Here is a 24,235-nt window from a genome sequence, read left to right as displayed (position 1 = left end):
TCACCTCTGCGGCAAGAGCGACTTCTAGTGAAAGCAGGCAGACTCCCAGCAAGATGTGTGCTTTTCATACGCCTGCCTGTCTCACCCCTTCTCCCCCAACTCTTTCCTCACTCTCAGAAGAGGGAAGGGTCTTCATGAGAGGTCTCGTCTTAGGCTGACGAGTTGTTTCTGACCCATAGCGACTCCGTGGACACGTCTCTCCCAGAACGTCCCACCTACATCTGCAATCGATCTGGTAGTGGATCCAGAGAGATTTCTTGGTAAAAGTAAGGAAATGGTTACAGTTGCGTTCTTCCTCGCAGTAAACCTGAGCCTCCGCCCTTGACTCTCGTGCCGTTGCTGCCCAGCACAGGTGAGTTTTGACTTGAGGCAGATGGCCTTCCACTCGTTAGCTAGGAGTGGAATGGGTAGACCTCTGCTTGACTCTCTCCCTGCCGTAGCTGAGGCTGATAGAGTACTGGAAAGTCTCCTGGCGCGATCTCGAGACGGGTCATGAGAGGTAACGGGGCCTATAAATGAAAGAACCTGGGAATGAGAACCACGAGATCCAAGTTCTAGTTCTGTATCTGCCTCTGGATTGCTGTGGGAATTTATGCAAGTCACTTAACTTCTCTGGACCTCGGTTTCCTCATCTGTAAAATGAGACTAATATCACCCATCTCTCCCTACTTCTCGAGGTACTGTGAGAGTAAAATGAGAAAGAGCTTTGGAAATCAAAATGTGCTCTACAAAAAGCAAAGTATTATTATTATTTGATGACGATGGCATTTGTTAAGCACTTACTATGTGCCAATCACTGTTCTAAGCGCTGGGGTAGATACAAGGTTATCAGGTTGTCCTACATGGGGCTCATAGTCTTAATCCCCATTTTACAGATGAGGTAGCTGAGGCATAGAGAAATTAAGTGACTTGCACAAGGTCACAGCTGACAAGTGGCAGAGGCGGGATTAAAACTCATGGCCTCTGACTCCCGAGCCCGGGCTCTTGCCACTAAACGACGCTGCTTTTGTCTGGCTGTTCTCAAGTAATGCTTACGGTTGGGTGAACTAGGGGGTGTGAGGGGGGAAAGCGTTGCATGAGGGCCTTCCTGAAATCTTCTATTGGTCAGAGTGACCCTGACCAGTTGTTCACCTCTTTAGGGTGGAGGGAGGAAGAAAAACCAAGGAAATAATAATAATAATGGTATTTGTTAAGTGCTTACTCTGTGCCAAGCACTGTTTTAAGCGCTGGGGTAGATACAAGGTAATCAGATTGTCCCATGTGAGGTTCACAGTCTTAATCCCCATTTTACAGATGAGGTAACTGGGGTACAGAGAAGTGAAGTGACTTGCCCAAGGTCACACAGCTGACAAGTGGCAGAGCCAGGATTAGAGCACTTGTCCTCTGACTCCCAAGCCCGGGCTCTTTCCACTAAGCCACGTCGCATCTCTATTTGTTAAGCGCTTACTTGGTGCCAGGCACCGTACTCGGCACTGGAGTGGATACAAGCAAATCGGGTTGGACACAGTCCCTGTCCCACGTGGGGCTCACAGTCTTCATCCCCGTTTAACAGATGAGGGAACTGAGGCACAGAGAAGTGAAGCGACACAGCAGGCAAGTGGCAGAGCAGGGATTAGAACCCACGACCTCCTGACTCCCGGACCCGTGCTCTATCCACAATGCCATGCTCCATTCGTTCCCTCTCTGGAGCCCAAGGCCCCAGCTCCGTACACACCTTTGCTTCCCCACTTTTGTGGTTTCACCGTGGAGGGCCCGTTAGAGGATGCGGGGCTGAAGAGTCTGTTCGGGTGGTCCCCGATGACTGCAGGGGGCATGTTTGGGGCCCTGTCACCAGGGAGTTCTGGGCCAGTGATCAGGTCTCCAATAAGAGAGGAGGCTCTTGGAGGGTGAGCTTTAGTCAGTCAGTCGAAGGCAAAGACAACAGCAACAAAAAAGCCAAACACAGACACTTGCTTTTTTTAGCTGCTTTTCCATGACATTTTACATCCTCAGAATCCAGACGGAATGCTCCATCCACATCAAGTGGAGAGCTGGCTGAGTCACTCGTTTGGAGTCAAACAAAGGAAATGAAAATGCGTTTGCAGACACCAACATTGGCTAAATGGTTCAAAGCCAGAGGAGAATAAATCTCCTGCAGGGCAAGGACCTTCCTGTCTCTATGTCCTGTGGCCCTCGCAACAACATTAATTAGCCAACAGGAAGACCTGGGATTTGCCTGGGGCAGAGGAACATTGTCCTTTCCCTCTTACTCTTCTCTGATTCCTTTTCCTTTCCTCTTCCAGAATTTCCCTCCACCATTCCCCTTCTTCTCTTCCTCTTTGTCCCTCAGATCTTGCGGCGGTCTTTAGCAGTTTCTTCCTCTCTATTTATCTGTCTCTGTCCTTCCTCTCTGACCTTTCCTATAATCCTATCTCTCGACTCTCTGGCACTTTTGTCCCCTCTTGACAAAATGCCTCTCCTTATTCCCCCTGCTCATTCTCTTCTGACACTCTTCGTTCCACTCTTCTGTAGCCTTTCCTTTCTGTCTCTTTGTTCCTGGGATCTTTAACCCTCTCCACAGCCTCTCCTCTTCTGTATTTTTAATTGGCTAGTACCCTGCCTTCTTTCTGCCCTCCCTCTCGAGCCGTGTCCTGCCCCTATCATCCTGCGCTGCCCTTGCACTTTGATCACCCTTTTTCACCCCTTTTGAGCCCCGCAGCACGAGACCATATCTGAAATTTATTTATATGAACGTCTGACTCCCGCTGTAGACTGTAAACTTGTTGTGGGGAAGGGGCATGCCTACCAACTCATCTCCCACTCCCTTGTGCTTCTCCCTGACGTACTCCCTTTGCTCTTCCCACCCACCCGGCCCCACGGCACTTACGTATTTATCTGTAATTTTATTTATTTGTATTGATGTCCGTCTCCCCCGCTCTAGACTGTGAGCTCGATGTGGACAGGGAATGTCACTGTTTATTGTTATATTGTACTTTCCCAAGTGCTTAAGTGCTTAATAAATACAATTGAATGAATGAACTCTGCTGCAGTGTATTCTTCCAAGCACTCAGTTCAGTGCTGTGCACATAGTAAGTGCTCTATAAATAAGATTGATTGATCCCCTGAACTGTAAGCCAGCTCAATTCACACATTTAGCACAATGTATAGTTTCCGAACACTTCACGGGCACCAAGTTCCTGTTGTCTTTGCCCCTGGTAAACGATGCTGGGTTTCTCTACTGGTGAGTTAACATTTCATCTACTAGACATTCAGTCCCTAGCAGAGGCTTCTCTGAGAGATACACTCCGTTGCAGAGGGGCATCTCTGGAAAAGAGTTGGACATCAACTTCCTGGTGATTGTCCAGCTCCTCCTCAGTACAATAACCTTGGAGAAGCAGTGCGGCCTAATGGATAGAGCACCAATCACTAATTTGTTCAGTCGTATTTATTGAGCACTTACTATGTGCAAAGCACTGTACTAAGCACTTGGGCAAGTACAATATAACAACAAACAGTCACAGTCCCTGCTCACAATTAGCTCACAGTCTAGAGAACCATGGTATAGTGGATAAAACAGAGGCCTACGAGTCAGAAGGTCACTGGATTCTAATGCCGGCTCCATCACTTGTCTGCTGTGTGACCATGGGTAGGTCACTTTACTTCTCTTTGCCTCAGTTACCTCCCCTGTAAAATGGGGATTGAGATTGTGAGCCCCATGTAGGACAGAGAATGTGTCCAACCAGATTTGCTTCTATCCACCCTAACGATTAGTACAGTGCCTGGCATATAGTAAGCACTTAACAAATACCACAATTATTATTACTATTATTATTATTATTAGAGCATGGACTTGGACTTGGTGGTCAGAAGGACCAAGGTTCTAATTTTGGTTCTGCCACTTCCCTGCTGTGGGAACGTGGGCAGGTCACTTCACTTCCCTGTGCCTCAGTTACCTTGTCCGTAAAATGGGGATTAAGACTGCGAGCCCCATATGGGACATGGGCCGCGTCCAACCTGTTTATTAATGAGGTGTACATCCCCTTGATTCTGTTTATCGTGATTACGTTGTCTTGTTTTTGTCCGTCTGTCTCTCCCAATTAGACTGTAAGCCCGTCAGTGGGCAGGGATTGTCTCTATCTGTTGCCGATTTGTACATTCCAAGGGCTTAGTACAGTGCTCTGCACATAGTAAGCGCTCAATAAATGCTGTTGAGTGAATGAAAGAATTAATATTAGTTTATATTTACGCCAGCGCTCAGTGCAGTGTCTGGCATATAGTAAGTACTTAAGAAATATCATTAAAGAGAACATGGCTCCCTCTCTTTAGGACTTTGGGGTGGTGATCACTTGATAGCCCTTTGAAGTGTTAAAAGCGACTGAGCTGAAAGCACTGTGATTCTGGGTTTCAAGGGTTAAAGCAGCAAGCAACCTGCACTTCCCATTCCTTTGCTGTTTTCTTTATTGTCTAATGAAAAGAGCAGTTTCTGTTTTCCCAAGGCGCCTACCCACCCATCTTCACAGTCTAAGCAGCTCACCCCAAGTCTCTTCTAGGCCAACAACTTCCTTCTGGATCACTAAATTCATTTCTAATTCTGTCATTTGGTCAGCATAATGGCCTCCATTAGAAAGAATGAAAAATATCGGCTAGAAAAGCCACCTGAATTGTTCAAGAAGAGGCAGATTTGTGTTAACCCGATTTCACATTAGGCATTTTTACATTACATAAGGGAAATGCTCTTGTAATTCTGAATAGAATCACCCCTAACTCAACCAACCCTAATGAACACTGGTTCAACATCCTTTACTGCTATTATTCAGGTGGTTTCTAGCTCACTGTGGACAGAGGACATGTCTACCAACTCTGTTATATTATAGTCTACTGAGCTCATGGTAAGCACTCAATAAATACCATTGATTGATTAGCGCTAATGAACAGTTCCCAACTTGCTAAATAATGACTCTTTGATTCTAGACTGCAGAAAGGAAGTTCCAGCAGACCGTTTTCAATCAGTCCATTAATCAATCCATCATATTTACTGAATGCTTACTGCTCGCAGAGCACTGAACTAAGCACTCAGGAGAGTACAATATAACAGATTTGGTAGCCATGTTCCCTGCCCACAAGGAACGTCCAGTCTTTCTATTGGAAAGTACCAGAACAGTATTCCATCACTGATTTTTCCCTTCATCTTGGTCTCTTGAAGGAAAGTCTCGGTGTTTTCTCTTTTGAATCAGTAATGGAAGCAGCAGTATTTATTAAACACGCACCGTGCTTAATACCGCAAACACTCCTAAGGCCTAAACAGAGCTGGGGCCTCACTGACCACAGTCCTTGAGGATCATTCCTTACTGGCACAGGGTTTTTTCACCCACTGCCCAGGAACAAACTGAGTGAATCTTCTAGAAGTGTTTTGCACTGTTCTGTCAGGGCACTAGAACTAGCTTCCAGTTTTCTTCTTCCAAAGTATTTTGTTTAGAAAAATAGCACGTCCCTTCAGACAGGGGCTCCTTTTTCTGTCCAAACACTGCCATCTCTGTCCGAGTATTTTGGATTCAGGTGCTCAGGCAATTTAGGGAGGGGGTGAGAATACGGAAATGAGCCGAAGAGGGCCTGCCTTAGGGACCCAGCGGATGGAGTTGTGAAGAACTGGAGATGGAACACAACTTGACTGGAATTCATTCATTCAATCAATCGTATTTATCGAACGCTTACTGTGTTCAGAGCACTGTACTAAGCGCTTGGAAAGTACAATTCAGCAACAGAGACAATCCCTGCCCACAGCGGGCTCACAGTCGAGAAGAGGGGAGACAGGCATCAAAACAAGTAAATAGGCATCAGAAACATCATTATAAATAAATAGAATTATAGATATATGCACATCATTAAAAATACATAGAATTATACTATAAATATGTACATAGATACACAATCGAGGAATCCCAGATGTAGGAACATAGCATTGGTTGAAGGTCAGTCAGTGTGAAGAAATGAGTCTTGTTGTTTTCCTGGATTCCTCATTTTGACATGTAAATCAACCTAAGAAGCACAGGCAGTATGCTAAGGCTGTAGCCTTAGACTGTAAACATCTTGAGGTCAGGGAATAGTATTTTCTATTCATTCGTTCATTCATTCAAACGTATTTATTGAGCGCTTACTGTGTGCAGAGCATTATACTAAGTGCTTGGAAAGTATAATAGAGCAATAAAGTATTAATGTTCCCGAGGACCGAAAACAGCGCTCGGTATAAATGAGGAAGAAAACCAGAGATATGGGGATTGCCCCCAGGCTTTCGATGCTGAACTGAATGATATTCATGGGCTCACACTACTGCAGAGCCGCTGAAGAGGTGAGGTGGCTCTGCCCTCATCTTGGACAAGGAGAGTATTTTGGAGATAGGGCAGCAACCCTTTAACAACATCTTGGATGAGGCTGTTGTTACTAATAGGAAGAACTTACCAAGATACTTCCCGTGAACTTCATTCCAACCTCCAAAGAATGCTGTGGTAATAGGTTCAGTTTTAGTCCATCTATTTTATGCATCTTTGCTTGGGGAAGTAACAAGAAAACTAGAAGCTAGTTCTAGTCCCCTGAGAAATTCTTAAAGTCAATAGACCGTGAGCATCATTAAAAGTCCTTGAGGAAGTCCTCCAGGAACTGCCGCTGCTGGAAATGCATGCACAAGCAGATATTCAAGAGACCACGGATCACTTTGCAGAGTAAGGTAAGTAAAATATTAACGACCGATGGTACGAAGGAAACCAAGGTCATACATCATCACGGAAACTCTATATCCATTCAAAGAGCTTCCATGAAGATTCATATCAGAAAGCTGAATTCTGTTACCCTGGCAGATGCAGCCAGATAACAACGTGCTGATAGATCAGATAACTGGATCAAGAAGATCAAGAAGCTGAAAAGCCAGCTCCAGCTTATCCTATGGGAAGACTAGCTGGCAATTTAATACCTCTAAATAACTTAGAAGTCGACAAACTATGTCCAACCACGTATTTGGCTTGAAGTCTTGAATTTGGCTTCCATTCCTCTCCTTCGACTGTCTTCTCAGAGTTCTGCAATCTGGATTTTGCCCACTCCACTCTTCCAAGGCTATGTTCACCAGTAACCTACTCCTGGATAAATTTAATGGGTTCTATTCTGTCCTAATCCCCCTTCACCTCTTTGCTATTTTTGACACTTTGTCCATTTCTCTCTGGTTCTGGTTTAGCACTCTTCTGGTTCTCTTATTACCTCTCTGACCTCTTCTTGGTTTCCTTTGCCGGCTCTATCACCCCCCTACCCCCTTCTTTAATTGTGAGTTACCCACAGTGGTCAGTCCTGGGTGCTCTCCTCCTTTCGCTCTACCTTCAGACATCATCTCTCCAGGGTTGATCCCCAAATTTACATCTTTAGCTCAACTTTTCAGTTGTTTACCATCTCCTCCTACCATTCTAACATCTCCACCTGAGAGTCCATTACCACCTAAAGTTTAATATATCCAAAATCGAACTCCTTTTCCTCCTCTTTCTCCTCCTCCTCCTCTTCAATTGTGTTTTTTGAGTACTGATTACAAGCAGTATGGACCATGCCGTGGTCACTTTGGCCTTAAATAGGTTCTACAGATGATAAAAAAGCTTCTCCATCTTAACGTGTTCAAAGCAATATTTGTGGTGACTCAGTTCTGCTAAGCTTGACATAGCAGAAGATGAAAGAGTGCCAGGATAGCCAAAGGGCTTGTGTGTGGTGAGCATAAGGAGGTAAAAGAAAGAAAATGAAAAGTTGCAGAACTCTGAGTTCTGCACTGTAGATGTTGACCTTTGGGAAGCAAGAGCAACAGACAGCTCCAAGTGGTTGGTAAATGGTCAGAAAGAGGCTGGTTCAGCTGGAGAACATACGTCATTTAACCTGTGAAGCAGAGGCGGAGAGAAAAGAAAAACTGGCCTTGCGAAGAAAGGAAATAGCTGAATCAGTGGACACCCTATACGAAGGCCCAGCATGAACAAAACTGGGAGGGTGGTCACACACACTGAACTTTAAAATCCAACGTACAACACTAGCCACATCCTGGTATGCAGCGATCGAGGAGGGTCTGATTCAAAACCGTTATTTCTGTTGCTCTTCCCCTACTCCCTCAACATCATCAATGGTATTTATTTATTGATTGATAGATGTATGTATTTATGGTATTTGCTAAGCACTTACTTATGGTATTTCTTAAGTCTCTGTACTAAGATGGATTCCACACGGGTCTCGCCATCTTAATCCCCTTTTTACAGATGAGGTATTTGAGCTGTGACTTGCCCAAATTCACACAGCAGGTAAGGGGCAGCGTTGGGATTAGAACCCGGGTCCTTTTGATTTCCAGGTCCATGCTCTACCTATTAGGCCATGCCATCGTGTGCAGAGCCCTGTACTAAGCACCTGGGAGAGTACAATGCAACAGAGTTGCTGGACACATCCTCTGCCCATAACAAGCTTACAGTCTAAAAGATCTACAGTCTACGGTTACTTCTGCCTAGAGATATTTTAGGGACCAGATTCGTGAATGGGTAAGGAGCTCAGGTTTAAACTTTCCATTTAGAGGGTTTAGGAGGGACCATAAAAGCGAAAAAATAACCCCACAAAAAGAGGACAAGAATAAATAAGATAGAAACTAAAGCACACCGTGACTAAACGGAGAGTTTCATGTTCCCCACTGCCCAGGCAGGTTACTTAAAACCTGGCAGTCACACAAGCCACAGCCAAAACCACCTTAACCTCAACGTTCGAGAAATGCAGGAGGGAACTGTTGCTTGCCCTCGCGCCGCAGTGGTGAAGAGAACGGGGCGGGCCCGGTGTCGAGGGGACTTGTTTTCTGGGCGGTTGGTCTACGGTCCAGGAGCAGGGGAGCAGCCCGACTTGATCCTGCCACACTTCCTCTTCATCCTACCAGGGTGGAGAGAGCAGGATGGGGCTGGGTGTCCAATGTGGTCAGTCTCTTCTGGGCTGTGGGTCTTTCATGCTTTCTGGACATTCTGGTGCAGGATGAGCCCAGAGGAGGCTCAAACATCGACTTGAGAAGCAGCACGGCCTAGCGGGGCCTGGGAGTCAAGACCTGGGTTCTAATCCCAGCTCCGTCAGGTACCTGCTGTGTGACCTTGGACAAGTCACTTAATAATAATAATAATGTTGGTATTTGTTAAGTGCTTACTATGTGCCGAGCACTGTTCTAGGCACTGGGGTAGATACAGGGTAATCAGGTTGTCCCACGTGAGGCCCACAGTCTTCATCCCCATTTTACAGATGAGATAAATGAGGCACAGAGAAGTTAAGTGACTTGCCCACAGTCAAACAGCTGACAAGTGGCAGAGCCGGGATTCGAACTCATGACCTCAGACTCCCAAGCCCGTGCTCTTTCCACTGAGCCACGCTGCTTCTCTAACTTAACTTCTCTGTGCCTCAGTTCCTTTAACTGCAAAATGGGGATTCAATAACCGGTTCTCCCTCCTACTTTAGCAGGCTCGGTGAGTCCCATGGGGGACCTAGTTATCCTGTATCTGCCCCAGGGCTTCGTGTAGTTCTGGACACCTAATTATTTTAAGATACCCCAATTATTTTCCTCTAGACTGTAAGCTCACTGTGGGCAGGGAACATTTCTACTTACTCTGTTACACTGTATTCTCTCAAGCATTTAGTACAATCCTCAGCACACAGTAAGTGCTCAGTAAATACGATTTGTGAGAAACAATGTGGCCTAGTAGAAAGCGCACAGACCTGGGACTCATAGGACCTGGGTTCTAATCCCAGCTCCACCACTTGTCTGCTGCGTGACCTTGATCAAGTCACTTTACTTCTCTGGGCCTCAGTTACCTCACCTGTAAAAAGGGGATTAAGGCTCTGAGCCCCATGGAGGACATGAACTTTAACCAACCTGATTAGCTCGTGTCTACCCCAGCGTTTAGTACAGAGGCCGGAACATAAATAGCTTAATAAATACCATAAAAAAAAGGATTGATTGATTGCCCCACCCTGGATCTCACGGAGAGCCTCTTCTGGCTTTAAGAGTGGCGCTTCTGGCTTTTTAACAGGCTGTTTCAGCCAGGCAACTCAAAACTAATGGAGGTTCAGTGTTTTTCCGGTAGGCACTGCCGCTCTGGGCGTTGAGAAGGAGCAACAGCAGCAACAGAAATCCTGATTGTGGAGGTAGGGGAAGCCTGAAGTTACTAATCCATTCAATCAATCATATTTATTGAGCCCTTACTGTGTGCCGAGCACTGCTCTAAGCGCTTGGGAGAGTACAGTACAAGAGAGTTAGTAGACATGTTTCCTGCCCACTATTGTCTCTGAGCTGGGGTCCCTGTGGCCCCTGCCTGAATCTAATAATATTAAAAATTGTGGGGTTTGTTAAGTGCTTACTATGTGTACTAAGAGCTGGAGGAGATATGAGATAATCAGATTGGACATAGTCCTTAGCCCACAGGAGACTCGAAAGCTAAGTAGGAGGGAGTAGGATTGAATCTTCATTTTACAGATGTGAAAACTGAGGCACAGAGATTATAAGTAATTTGCCCCGGGTTACACAGCAGTTAAGTGGAAAAGCCAGGATTGGACCCCAAGATCACGGGAAAACCAGGCCCCGGCGTGGCTTAGTGGAAAGAGTAGGGGCTTGGGAGTCGGAAGATGTGGGTTCTAATTCCGGCCCTGCCACTTGTCTGCTGTGTGACCTTGGGCAAGTCACTTAACTTCTCTGTGCCTTGGTTATCTCTTCTGTAAAATGGGGATTAAGACTATGAGCCCAACATGGGGCAACCTGATTACCTTGTATCTACCCCAGTGCTTAGAACTGTACTTGCCACATAGTAAATGCTTAACAAATACCATTATTATTATTATAATTTTTTCCACTAGGCTATGTGCATCTCTTTTCACCTCCAACCCTGGGTCCATCCTGGAAGTGTGTGCAACAGAAAAAAAACCACAATGATGGTCTCTGTAGTTATGGAGGTGCAGGGAGTGTCTAGATTTGAAATCACTTTATAATTCTATAACCTCATTTTAGCTAATTCTATCACTTCGACCTCTTCCCCCCACCAAACTTCTTACCATCCCACTGCTAAGGAACAAAATTGGCTGATTCATCCTCATCAATGGTATTTATTTAGCATTTACTAAATACAGAGTACTTTACTAAGCGTTTGGGAAAGTACAACAGTGATGGTAATGTCCCTTCATTTGAAATTTAACCTCTTCTCAAACAATTCATCAATAGCATTCTTGAGCAAGTCTCTTAACTTCTCTGCACCTCAGTTTTCTCTTTTATAAAATGAGAATTAAGTATCTGTTCTCCCTCATACTTGGACCGTGAACCCTGTGATTGTCCAACTTGATTATCTTGTATCTATTCCAGCGCTTAGCTCGGTGCTTGGCATAGAGTAAGCACTCAACAAATACCACAATTATTATAAAAAAGATAGTATTTCAGCAGCCTTTCGGAATAATTGAGGACTAGAATCCCAAAAAACTACAACTTCGTGGATCCCCAGCAAAGGTAAGGAGGAAAGGCCCAAGGTGGATTGTAGATCTAAGCTGGAGGGGAGCACTAAATGACAGGTTTGGGGAAGATAGCATGGCTCAGGGGAAAGAGCCCGGGCTTGAGAGCCGGAGGACCTGGGTTCTAATCCCAGCTCCGCCTCTTGTCTGCTGTGTGACCTTGAGCGAGCCACTTAACTTTTCTGTGCCCCAGTTACTTCATCTGGAAAGTGGGAATTAAGACTGCCCCTCATGGGACAATCTGAGTTTCTTGAAGCAGCGTGGCTTAGTGGAAAGAGCTCGGGATTGGAAGTCAGAGGTTCATTCATTCATTCAATAGTATTTATTGAGCGCTTACTATGTGCAGAGCACTGTACTAAGCGCTTGGGATGAACAAGTCGGCAACAGATAGAGACAGTCCCTGCCGTTTGACGGGCTTACGGTCTAATCGGGGGAGACGGACAGACAAGAACATTGTGGATTCTAATCCCGCCTCTGCTACTTGTCAGCTGTGGGACTTTGGGGGAAGTCACTTCACTTCTCTGTGCCTCAGTTCCCTCATCTGTAAATGGGGATTAAGACCGTGAGCCCCAAGTGGGACAACCTGATTACCTCGTATCTACCTCACTGCTTAGAACAGTGCTTGGCACATAGTAAGTGCTTACCAAATACCATAATTTTCAGCACTTAGAACAGTGCTTTGCCCATAGAAAATGCTTAATACCATAATTATTGTATCTACCCCAGTGCTTAGAACAGTGCTTGGCACAAAGTAAACTCTTAACAAATACCATCATCATTATTATTAGTAGTAAGATACGGAAAGTGCAAAATACTACAAGAGAAGCAGAATGGCTCAGTGGAAAGAGCCCGGGGTGAGAGTCAGAGGTCGTGGGTTCTAACCCCCCGCTCTGCCGCTTGCCAGCTGTGTGACTTTGGGCAAGTCACTTCACTTCTCTGTGCCTCAGTTCCCTCATCTTTAAAACGAGGATGAAGCCTGTGAGCCCCACGTGGGACAACCTGATCACCATGTATCCCCAGCGCTTAGAACAGTGCTTTGCACATAGTAAGCACTTAACAAAGACCACCACATTTATTTTATTTTACCGGGGAATGCCCTGACTGAGGAGAACCCTGGAATGCTCCTGTAATCTTTCCTTTTGTAAGAGATGTAAGAGACTGAGCCCCCCTTTCCCTCTGCTCTTCCTCCCCTCCCCATTCCCCCTTCCCCTCCCCTCTGTGCCTATTTATATATATTATTTATTACTCTATTTATTTTAATGATGTGTCTCTATCTATGATTCTATTGATCCTGATGATATTGACACCAGACTACTTGTTTTGTTTGCCCGTCTGTCCTCCCCGTTTAGACCGGGAGCCCGTCATTGGGCAGGGATTGTCTCTATCTGTTGTCGAATTGTACATTCCAAGCGCTTAGTACAGTACTCTGCACATAGTAAGCGCTCAATAAATACTATTGAATGTATGAATTATTTATTACTCTATTCATTCAGTGGTATTTATTGAGCGCTTACTATGTGCAGAGTACTGTACTTGGAATGTACAAATCGGCAACAGATACTGTCCCTGCCCATTGACGGGCTTACATTTTAATGATGTGTCTCTATCTATGATTCTATTGATCTTGATGATATTGACTTCCGACTACTTGTTTTGTTTGGCCATCTGTCCCCCCGTTTGATAATAATAATAATGATGGCATTTGTTAAGCGCTTACTATGTGTAGGGCACTGTTCTAAGCACTGGGGGAGATACAGGGTCATCAGGTTGTCCCACACGAGGCTCACAGTTCATCCCCATTTGACAGATAAGGGAACTGAGGCACAGAGAAGTTAAGTGACCTTCCCACAGTCCCACAGCTGACAAGTGATTCTATTTATTGCCATTGTTCTTGTCTGTCTCCCCCGATTAGACAGGGAAGCAGTGTGGCTCAGTGGAAAGAGCCCGGGCTTGGGAGTCAGAGGTCATGAGTTCGAATCCCGGCTCTGCCGCTCATCAGCTGTGTGACCGTGGGCAAGTCACTTCACTTCTCTGGGCCTCAGTGGCCTCATCTGTAAAATGGGGATGAAGACTGTGAGCCTCACGTCTGGATCTCCCCCAGCGCTTAGAACAGTGCTCTGCCATAGTGAGCGCTTAACAAATGCCAACATAATTATTATTACTGTAAGTCGGTCAAAGGGCAGGTTATGTCTCTGTTACCGATTTGTACAGTCCAAGCGCTTAGTACAGTGCTCTGCACATAGTAAGCGCTCAATAAATACTATTGAATGAAGTGGCAGAGCGGGATTCGAACCCATGACCTCTGACTCCCCAGCCCGGGCTCTTTCCACCGAACCACCCTGCTTCTCTGGGAGTTTCTCTGCTTAGATCGGGAGCCCGTTATTGGGCAGGGATGGTCTCTCTCGCTCTCTCTGTGGCCCAGCTGTCCATGCCCAGCGCTTAGGACAGCGCTCCGCACCCCCTAGGCGCTCAATAAATACGATTGAATGAATGAACGCAGGATGTTGAATAAAGCTTGCTGACTTTGAATAAGGACGGGCCCATGGGGCGGCCATCTTGGGAGTGGCGACCTTGACGGTTCTCTCCCTTCTTTTCTGAACTAACAAAACAGGATGGCCTTATCCCGCTCCCGACACGACGGAAACGGTCCCCCGCTGTATCAGGGCGGAGAGAGTCCCTCCGTTCGGCCACTTTTTCCGTCTTTTCCCGGTAGGAAACGCGGCGTAGCGGGGGGGACGGCGGCCATCTTGAGTGTGGCACGAGGGCCCCCCGCCGCGGCCGCCCCCCTCATTTAAATACGCGTCGGCGGCGTCGGCGGCGCATGCGCGGAGGCTGCGGCCGCTGGAAGATGGCGGCGTGTGGACGTGGACGGAGGATGTCGCCGTTGTCGGCGGCGCTGCCGCTGCTTCTCCTCGCCGCCGCCCGAGCCGACATGGGCCTCAACGGCGCCCCGGGGAGCTTCCCCGCGCAGCCCCCCGGGCCCGGACAGCCGCAGCTGCAGCCGTTGCAGCTGCAGCAGCAGTTGCAGCCGTTGCAGCCGTTGCAGCAGCAGCAGCAGCAGCAGCAGCAGCAGGTTCCCGGCGGGGGTCCGTCGGTCCGTCGGGGCGGAGCGGGGCCCGGCGGCTGGAAGCTGGCGGAGGAGGAGACCTGCCGCGAGGACGTGGCCCGGGTCTGCCCCAAGCACACCTGGAACAACAACCTGGCCGTGCTCGAGTGTCTGCAGGACGTGCGGGAGGTCGGTCGGGCGGGCGGGCGGCCGGGGCGGGCTCCCTCACAAAGACATCCTCCTCTTCCTCCTTCCTCTCCTTCAGCTCAGTTCTGTCGTTCCCTCACAAAGACATCCTCCTCCTCCTCCTCCTCTCTTCCTCCTCCTGTTCCTCTTCTTCCTCCCCTTCAGCTCAGTTCAGTCGTCCCCTCACAAAGACATTCTCCTCTCTTCCTCCTTTCTTCCTCTTCTTCCTCCTCCTCTTCTTCCTCCTCCTTCTCTTCCTCCTCCTTCTCTTCCTCCTCCTTCTCTTCCTCCTCCTTCTCTTCCTCCTCCTCCTCTTCCTCCTCTTCTTCTTCCTCCTCTTCTTCTTCCTCCTCTTCTTTTTCCTCCTCTTCTTCTCCTTTTTCCTCTTCTTCTTCCTCCTCCTCCTCCTCTTCTTCTTTTTCCTCTTCTCCTTCCTCGTCTTCTTCTCCTTCCTCGTCTTCTTCCTCCTCTTTCTTCCTCCTCCTTCTTCCTCCTCTTCTTCCTTCCCCTCTTCTTCCTTCTCCTCTTCTTCTTCCTTCTCCTCCTTCTTCCTCCCCCTCCTTCTTCTTCCCTCTTTTCAGCTCAATTCAGTCGTTCCCTCACTAAGACCTCCTCCTCTTCTTCCTCCTCCTCCTCCTCCTCCTCCTCCTTCTTCCTTCTCCTCTTCCTCCTCCTTCTTCCTTCTCCTCTTCTTCTTCTTCCTTCGCCTCTTCTTCTTCTTCTTCCTCCTTCTTCCTCCTCCTCCTCGTCTTCTTCTTCCTCCTCCTCTTCTTCTTCTTCTTCCTCCTCTTCTTCTTCTTCCCTCTTTTCAGCTCAATTCAGTCGTTCCGTGTCAAAGACCTCCTCCTCCTCCTCTTCTTTTTCCTCCCCTTCAGCTCAATTCAGTCGTTCCCTCACAAAGACATCCTCCTCCTCCTTTTCTCCTTCCTTCCTTCTCCTCTTCTTCCTCCTCCTCCTCCTGAGCTCAATTCAGTCGTATATATTGAGCGCTTACTGTGTGCACAGTACTGGGCTAAGCGCTCAGAAAGTACAATTCAGCAACACAGAGAGCCCCTGCCCACAACATGCTCATGGTCTAGACAGGGTGGTGAGGGGGAGACAGACAGCAAAACCTCTTCCTCTTCCTCCTCCTCCTCTTCTTCCGTCTCCCTCACGTCTTCTTTCTCCTCTTCTTTTTGCTCCTTTATTTGCTCCTCTTCTTCTTGCTTTCTTTCTTCCCCATTCCCCCTTCTTCTTTGACCCCCCCTTTTGCCCCTTCTTCTTGCTCCCCATTTTTCCCCCTTTTTCTTCCTCCCCGTCCCCCCATTCTTCTTGCTCCCCATTTTTCCCCTCTTCTTCTTGCTCCCGGTTTTTCTCCTTGCTCCCCTTTTTTCCTCTTCTTCCTCCCCCTTTTCCCTCTTCTTCCCCTCCCTTCTTTCTCCTCTTCTTCCTCCCCTTCCTCCTCTTCTCCTTCCCCCCCTTCTTTCTCCTTTTTTCCTTCCTCCCCTTCTTTCTCCTCTTCTTCCTCCCCTTCTTTCTCCTCTTCTCCTTCCTCCCCTTCCACCTCTTCTCCTTCCTTCCCTTCTTCCGCTTCTTCTCTTTCTTCCCCCCCTCCTCTCCACTGTGACACCGTGACGGAGGCCAGAGGGGGTTTTGTGATGATTCCCATTGCAGCTGCCTGGGAGCCGGGGTGGAGGAGGGGGGTGACAGGGGGAGCACACTCATTCGTATTTATTAAGGGGTTACTCCGTGCAGAGCACTATACTGAGCGCTTGGGAAAGTACAATAAACACTAAAGAGTGACATTTATTAAGTAGTGTTTATTGCGCACTTACTGCACAGAGCTCTATACTAAGCACTTGGGAAAGTACAATACAGCACTAAAGAGAGATGATCCCTGCCTACAGTGAGCCCACAGTATGGATTTGCGGGAGGTCAAGAGGATTGTCCCTATTGCCCCGGCCCGCAGAGCCCGGTCCCGTTCTCCCCCAGAAAGGGAAGAAGGGTCACGGGGCGTGGTAATAATAATAATAGTAATGGTATTTGTTAAGCGCTCTTGTGCCAAGCACTATTCCAAGCGCTAAGGTAGATACAAGGTAATCAGGTTGGACGCAGTCCCTGTCCCACATGGGGCTCACGGTCTTCATCCCCATTTTACAGGTGAGGGAATCGAGGGACAGAGAAGTGAAGTGACTTGCCACAGCAGACAAGTGGCAGAGCCGGGATTGGAACCCATGTCGTCCGACTCCCAAGCCCGCGCTCTTGCCACAAGGGCATGTCCAGAAAACATCAGGAACCTTAGTCGATCAATCACATTTATTGAGCGCTTACTGCGGGCAGAGCACTGAGGGAGAGTACAATATAACAGAGTTGGTAGGCACATTCCCTGCCCACAGCGAGCTTACAGTCTAAAGGGTAGACACTTGCTGCTTTTCTAGGGAGTGTCGTCATCTCCCCTGGCACCCCTTTCACTCCCCGGCCTCTCCATGACTGGAGGTGGGATGCAATGAGAGGAAGCAGGGGGGTGGTCAGCAAAGGCTCGGGGAAAATTGGGGTGACGCTCCTTCATTGGGCTTGCAATATGCACCCTCCTTCCTGCTATGGTCTTTACGGCTACCCCCGACCCTCATTGCCAAATCTGCAAAATCTTTTAAACGTCACAGTGAACAGAACGATCAGCCGCTTAGCCAGGAGTACCGTCTGTCACAGATTAAATCCTCTTCGTCGGTCCCATCTGAGTTGTAAAGAGCAGTAGGATTCACAAGTTCGTTAAGGGCCAGGAACTTTTGTATAGTACTGTCCCAAGCGCTTAGTACAGTGGTCTACACAGAGTAAGCGCTCAGTAAGTATCACTGATGATGATGAAAATGTACAGATCCTTTTTGGCTATCCAGTATAAAGTTGGATAAAATCCTTTTGTGGGTTTGGGAGTAAATCTCACATTTAGGATCATTTTGCCAGATGCCAGAATTCCTTCAAGGTTGCAAAAGCGTGAAGAGTTTGGGCGGGATTTAAAGGTGGATTTTATAGCCTGCTTTTGGGATCGGTGAGGCCTCATTCAGTGGATGGCCTCATAAGGCTCTGTATGTGAGCTCCCTGGGTGTCCGACCATAATTTAAACAGTAGTGTTTGCTTTTGTTAAATTTGGCAACATTGAGAAATGTTTCACTCCCTGTCTTGTAGATGTAACGAGGCAAATTAGGGCCCTACATTGGGCCTCCTTACCTCAGTAGAGCTAAAGAGAGGAAAACTAGGAAGGATGCGTTTCCCCCAAGTTAACCGGGGTTCTTTGCTGATGAGTTGCTCAATCATCTATCCAGCGTGCCCCACTATCATTTTCCACAGACAGCCTATAAGTGACTTTGCATTGCACCTATGCGGGTGCCATCCTTATCTTTTCAGGCAGTTTTCAGGTTAAAATTATATTGACTCTTCTAACATTGCCTTTCGTTCGATTTTTTTTTTCCATGCTCTTGCGTTCACTGAATCCAATCTTCAAGCCAAAAGTGTAGAGTGGGGCGGATTTGTCATCAATAGGAGGTCGAGAGGTATAAGTAACACGGGCCCCTGGATACTTTTGAAAAGGTTTCAGATGGTCTAGTGGCCAGAGCTTTGATAACAGTGTAATTTAGAGGTGATTATCCAGTCCCATTCTTTAGACATCAATTTGTACTCACTGCAGCCTTTTGTAATGGTAGATTTTCTTTCCTTCTGTTAAAGCACGTGGTATAATTGGGGTTTCTCAAATCATGGTTTATAAATTTATCAGTGATCTGTGAAAGATCTTCTTTGTGGTCTTCAGAGCTGTCTCCGCAATGCAGGGTGGTTCTTTCTAGAAGTGAAGAAACCAGGGGAAGACCGAACAGTGGCCCATTTAAAGAATTTAATTCCTTCACGCTCAGTATCAGACTAATATTTGTGAACTGCAAGGGGAAAATGGCCCAGTGATAGACCAAAAACACAGAGGGCTGCCACTAATGAAAATCTGTGGCCAGTGTTCAGAAGAGCAGGCCCAAGATAAAGAAGCCTGGGGTAATGCCAGTTGGCGTTTAGGTGGATGCCAAGATTTCTAAACAAAGGAGGACAAGCCAGAGCTGTTACAAATAGTGTAATTCAGTCTAGAAGATTACAAGTTCTAGCAAAGCTTAGTGTATTCAGAGACCTCAGTTCTAGGGAAGCTTCACTCTGTAACTCCTTTGCTGCAGTTTTTTCCCCCCCTGATAAGATAGTGAAAGCTCTTCTAATCAGCTGCTAGAGTTGTTGAGAGCAGGGAACGTGTCCTGTGCACTCAGCTCTCCCATAATGTGCGCTGTCTCCCCCCCTTCTAGACCGTGAGCTCCTTGTGGGTAGGGATTGTCACTCTTTATTGTATTGTACTTTCCCAAGCACTTAGTACAGTGCTCTGCACAATAAGCGCTTAATAAATATCAATGAATGAAAGGGATCAGGGAACGTTTTTCCAACAGCGTGCTCCAGTCTGGATAGAACACGATGAGATAGTGAAAGAAATGGTTTTGTGCACGTGGGCTGTATTGGTCGGGGGAGTGTCAAGAATGCGGCGTTTGTCAAACACACAACCCTTGCATTATAGTAGAATTGAGACGTCTACTTCCTACTGTGCCACTTACAATTTTCTCATCCCCAGGTAGCTGGAAATTGGAGCCTGTGGTGGAGGGTGGAGTGCTTTTGGTTTATATCTGGATGAAAATAAGAGTTTGACCAGAAGTATGTTATAAATTCAAGAGGGTGGTATTCTTACCACATTTTTTTAAGGCAACTCCTGGGACTGTTATTTTCTTCGGAGTTCGAATTGAACAAATCTGATTTACACCCTTGAAGGATAGGAAATAAACCTGGTTTAAGGAAATAAACCTGAGCCATTTAGGTTTGAAATTTATTTGGCTTTGTGTTTTCCGGTGAGGAGGGGCCTCTGGCAAACAAGTTTTTAGCTAATTTCTTTTATTCCGTTTGACTATGAATCTTGAAGGAAATCTTTCTGTGTCTGCACCCAGGTCGGCCACCAGAATGCATGTCTCCCTCCCCGCCACCCCGGCTCCCGCAGTGTAGGTCGCCTTCAGCATCAGAAGACATGGCTTGGTGCACACCTCGTGTGTGTGATGTCAGAGATCAGGAGTATGGCAGTGCAAGTTTTCCAAAGTGGGGGTTTTTGTAAGAACGCAACCGTTATGTTTCAGGAAAAATGGATGTACTTGTTATAAGACTGTTGAAAAGACAGATTAGAAATTTAGGAATGTTTAATGGAGACGTAGAATAGTTGAGTAAAGTATCTGGCACATAATAAGCGCTTAACAAATGCCATAATTATTAAATATGCAGTCTGCACCTCTGATTTGGTTATGGATGCATTAGGTCATTCACTTGTATTTACTGAGCGCTTACTGTGTGCAGAGCACTGTACTAAGCACTTGGAAAGTACATTCAGGAACAGAGAGAGACAGTCACTGCCCACAGCAGGCTCACAGTCTTAGAAGGGGGGAGTCAGTGTGATTATAAACTCATTATGAGCTCTTAGTACAGTCCTCTGCATATTAGTAAGCGCTCGATAAATACCATTGATTGGATATGTCCAAAGTTCAAACTGGGATAAGGGTTTTTTAGTTTCGTTTTGGTTTTTTTTTTCAGTTGGGCGTTAAAAATTTATGTAGTGGCTCACGTTACCAGATGAATTTAAAGATAATGATTAATACCAATGATGTAGACTGCTGTGCACAGTCACTTTCAGATGGGCCTTACAAATTGTTTGGTACTGATAACTTCGGCATCTGTACCTGAACTATAAGGAGTTCTTCTATATTCAGGATTCTGTCAGTGTTGCTGTTTTTCTTAGTTACCGGCTTGCTCAACTGGTTTTAGTCAAGTGACTTCTGACTCCTTAAATGCTTTTGAGAATATTCAGAATATATTCAGTCAGGCACAGTTTCTGTTGTGAGCAGAAATGCTAAGGAAGGGTGTTGGATTGCCATCTTGAAAATCCAAGTCTCTTCTCCAGAGATCACATGAAGGAGGATAAACGGGCAAATTTACTGGGCTTCCCCAGCATAATATTGATAGGAGAAGCTTCCCTCCAGATCAGAAGGGCAAATGGTTTCCACTTTGCTTACTGCTTCTTTGTTGATTGTGTGTCTAGATTCTATTGGATAGAATTGGTCTTGGCTAGAAGTTGAGATTTCCCCCGTGTTTTTGTGTTTCCTTCTATTTTTATTTTTGTTAGGTGATTCCCAGCTTTAGCATTTGATAAAAATGCCACTCGGGATTCGTATCTGGTTTGTAGTTAGTCCTACGCTGCCGTTCTGCTCTGCCTATCTGTGCTCATCTATGAAGCTTAAAGTGCATCTCCAGGAGGACCGAGACTGTAGTTTCTTTGATTCTCTCTCTCTAGCCACAGGCCCTACCCAGGTAGGCACTTGCTATTTGTTTATTGCTAATGAAATTGGCAAGTCTTCCATTGAGAAATATTTCCCATTCATATATGGGCCTGCTCTCACCCCACCTCTCTTCTCACCTCAGAAAGTAAGAAAAGGTTGCTAAGGAAATGAGAAAGCTTTAAATGAGAAAGCTGGTAATGGTCACAGGGAGTTGAAGTTGTGGTCTAGCACCAACTTTGGGTCACCCATCTTGAAAAAAGGGTTTGAACAATGGGGGAGAGGCTGTTTGTCCAGTCACTGGAAATTTCTGACCTTGGGTTTCAAGTCCAGCTAATAACTGGTTCCCTCTTATCTAATCTCCCCCCTCCCCCCCAAAAGAAAACTACTCCACACACTACATGTTTTGATCTGCCCAAGTAAACCTGTCAACCATCCCTAAACAAACAAAGTAACAAACTCTCAGGCCACTTGAGTACACATTCCCTACCATCCCCCCTCCCCAACACCTTTCCTTCTCTGCTAAATTTGGCCTTTCTTTTGTTCATTCAGTCATATTTATTGAGTGCTTACTGTGTGCAGAGCACTGTACTAAGCAATGGGAGAGTGCACCTTTCTCTACTTCAACGTGCTGTGTGAGCCCCCCTCTTTCAGGACGCCTTCCCGGATTAATTCCCCAAGACTTTAGGGCATCCCCCCCCAACTAACCCAACTCTTTTGCATATCTTTGCAAGTCTCCCTCTGATTTCTGTTGTTTGTGTTCTTAAGATTTATGGCCCTAGCGGTTGCCCTTTGAGATGTAATTGTAGGTCTGTGTTTTGTATTTGTTTGGGTGCAGGTGTACTCCTTAACCTGGAGGAGCCTTTGTACCTTGTTCTTGTTCCTTTGTACTTCTTCGCAGGGTCTAGTTCAGTGCTCCAGCAAACACTAAATGCTTTGCGAAGGCTGATGGTGGGTTTAATGCCTGTAGCTGTCCTTCCCGATCAAAAGATGAGACTGCCCCTAGGTGGATCGCCCAACAGTTCCTTCCTCACCGTGCTCAGTCAGTCGGTAGTGTTGGTTGAGCACCTACTCTGTGCAGGACACTGTACTAAGTGCTTGGGAGATCATGGTAGAATTCATAGTCGTGATCCCTGCCCTCGCTGAGCGGGTACCTGCCAGTTGCAGCTTCTAGGCACTGTATTTGTTTACTTCGTACTTAAACCCCTGTCTAATGCCAGTTGTTCAGCTCCCAAGTGATGGCAGTCTTAAAAGGGTAACATTCCCGTTTGCCACTAATAGACGTATTTCTTTTTAAATCTGGGAAAACAACTATTAGGATTGCAGAGGGATGGAAATAAGCTTTCATTGGCACTCAGCCTTGCATTCTGTCAGTGTATAGCTGGCGCTCTTCGACTCGCCTATAGGAAGCCCGGATCTGAAGCTTAGCTTTTTAATAAACTGGATTTAATCACATTCTCCGTGGCAGAAGCGTGCATCTCATCCTAGGCAGGCTTTGCCTGTAAGTGGAACTGAAGATTGCTGGCATTGAATTTGCAACAGCGCTGGTGTAGCATGTGTAAAGTGGTGATCGGGGGCAGGGAGGGCGACAATAGCTGGCAAAGGTTTCTTCCATTACAAAAATGTAAAATTTGAGGCGAGGCTCTAAGTCCATGGTCTGGACAAAGTCCTTGTGGCAATAAGGGCATTTGAATTCCAATCAGGAATTGGAGGCACCAGATAGCACAAGGCGTATGTTTCCTCTGTGTTTATAGCTCTGCTGCAGTTGGAAAACATTTTTAGAGTGGGAGAGCTGAATTTGCCCTGGTTTTCAGCGTCGTTTATTACGGCCTGAAGAAGCGGACTCGAAACCAAGTTGTATAATATCACTTCTGAGAAGGCATTCGAGGGAGAAAAATGGCCGTGCCGTTTGAACTTTCTCGGGTCCCTAAGTATATGAAACGGAAAACAGCCCTGGACTCAAAGAGCCTCCCACGAGCCGATGAAGCTTAATTCTGGAATTTCAGAAACTCCCACTCCCACTTAAAGCCGGGAGGAAGTTCTGGAATTCTGGTGTTGAAAATGGAATGGCTCAAATTCTATAAGATCACCACCTTAAAATAGACCCGAGGTTGTCCTTTAAATGGATCTTGCTCGGAAGGCACCAGGACATTCTGAAGACGGGAGGAAGGCGGCTCACTCTGAAAAACTGAAGAATGGGCGTTGACAGTGCCTGTGTGTTCCAAGAAGAGATGGATATGAAAACATTGCAGACTTTTTGAGAGGCTTGGATCGGAATTTTGCTAAACAGGAGTAATAGTTGGTAGGGAGCCTTAATCTTTCTTGCGTTGCGGCACAGAATAGGTTTTCTCACCACTGATGTAACCTATCTAATTAAATTCAGCATTTTGAGTTTTATCAGAATATCACAAAAGTCTGAAGTAAACAATTTCAGGCTTACTGTAGCTACAGAAATAGCATAGGGACAGTTGAAATTGGGCTAAAAGATTAAAGGTCATTTAGCAGAAATCGATTGAATTTCTCACTAACTTTGTTGGCCTCGAATTCTTAGAAATGCATTGTTCAGCACCAAGAATGTGCAGGGACCTTATCCTTTGTCTCCATTGAACTCTCCGAATTTTGGCCATTCATTCAATCGAATTTATTGAGCGCTTACGTAAGTGTGCAGAGCACTGTACTAAGTGCGTGGAAGAATACGATGCAACAGTAAACAGAGACATTCCCTGTCCACAACGAGCTTACATTCTAGAGGGAAGGTATTTCCATCCGGTTTCGAACCAGGGACCTTTCACGTGTTAGGCGAATGTGGTAACCATGCACTACAGAAACTGTGTCTACAGCTCTGCCCAACGTAGGCATTGATAAATACTATCGACTGAGTGGTGTAGTGATCGGTGGTGTGGGTGGTCACTACAGTACAGTTATCAGTGCGGGGGCTCCCTCCAACCCCCCCGTGAGCCTGCTGGATCATTCAGGTCAGTCTGTGAGTTCTCTTCCTCTGTTTTCTCATTGCCAGACTGCAGCCCTGGCTTGCCTGATTGGTGTTCTTTTAAAGATGCAGGGAATCTGCTTTCCCTATCTCTCCCTGCAGGGAGGGAGTAAGGACAACTTGCTCTTGGTGCCATTGGAAAAAATCAGT

General features: G+C 46.5%; 1 protein-coding gene across 1 annotated transcript in view; it reads left to right on the top strand.

Moving 5' to 3' along the window:
- Positions 1-14,331: 14,331 nt before the first annotated feature.
- The window catches only part of GLG1 (golgi glycoprotein 1), a 137,527-nt gene continuing 127,623 nt past the window's right edge, over positions 14,332-24,235 (top strand). Inside the window, exon 1 of the mRNA XM_029075800.2 lies at positions 14,332-14,737. Coding sequence (XP_028931633.1) covers positions 14,351-14,737 — 387 coding nt within the window. The 5' untranslated portion in view covers positions 14,332-14,350. The remainder of the gene's footprint in view (positions 14,738-24,235) is intronic.

The sequence above is a fragment of the Ornithorhynchus anatinus genome, chromosome 11, assembly GCF_004115215.2.
Source record: "Ornithorhynchus anatinus isolate Pmale09 chromosome 11, mOrnAna1.pri.v4, whole genome shotgun sequence".
Lineage (NCBI taxonomy): Eukaryota > Metazoa > Chordata > Mammalia > Monotremata > Ornithorhynchidae > Ornithorhynchus > Ornithorhynchus anatinus.
This window is presented reverse-complemented; position numbering and strand designations above follow the sequence as displayed.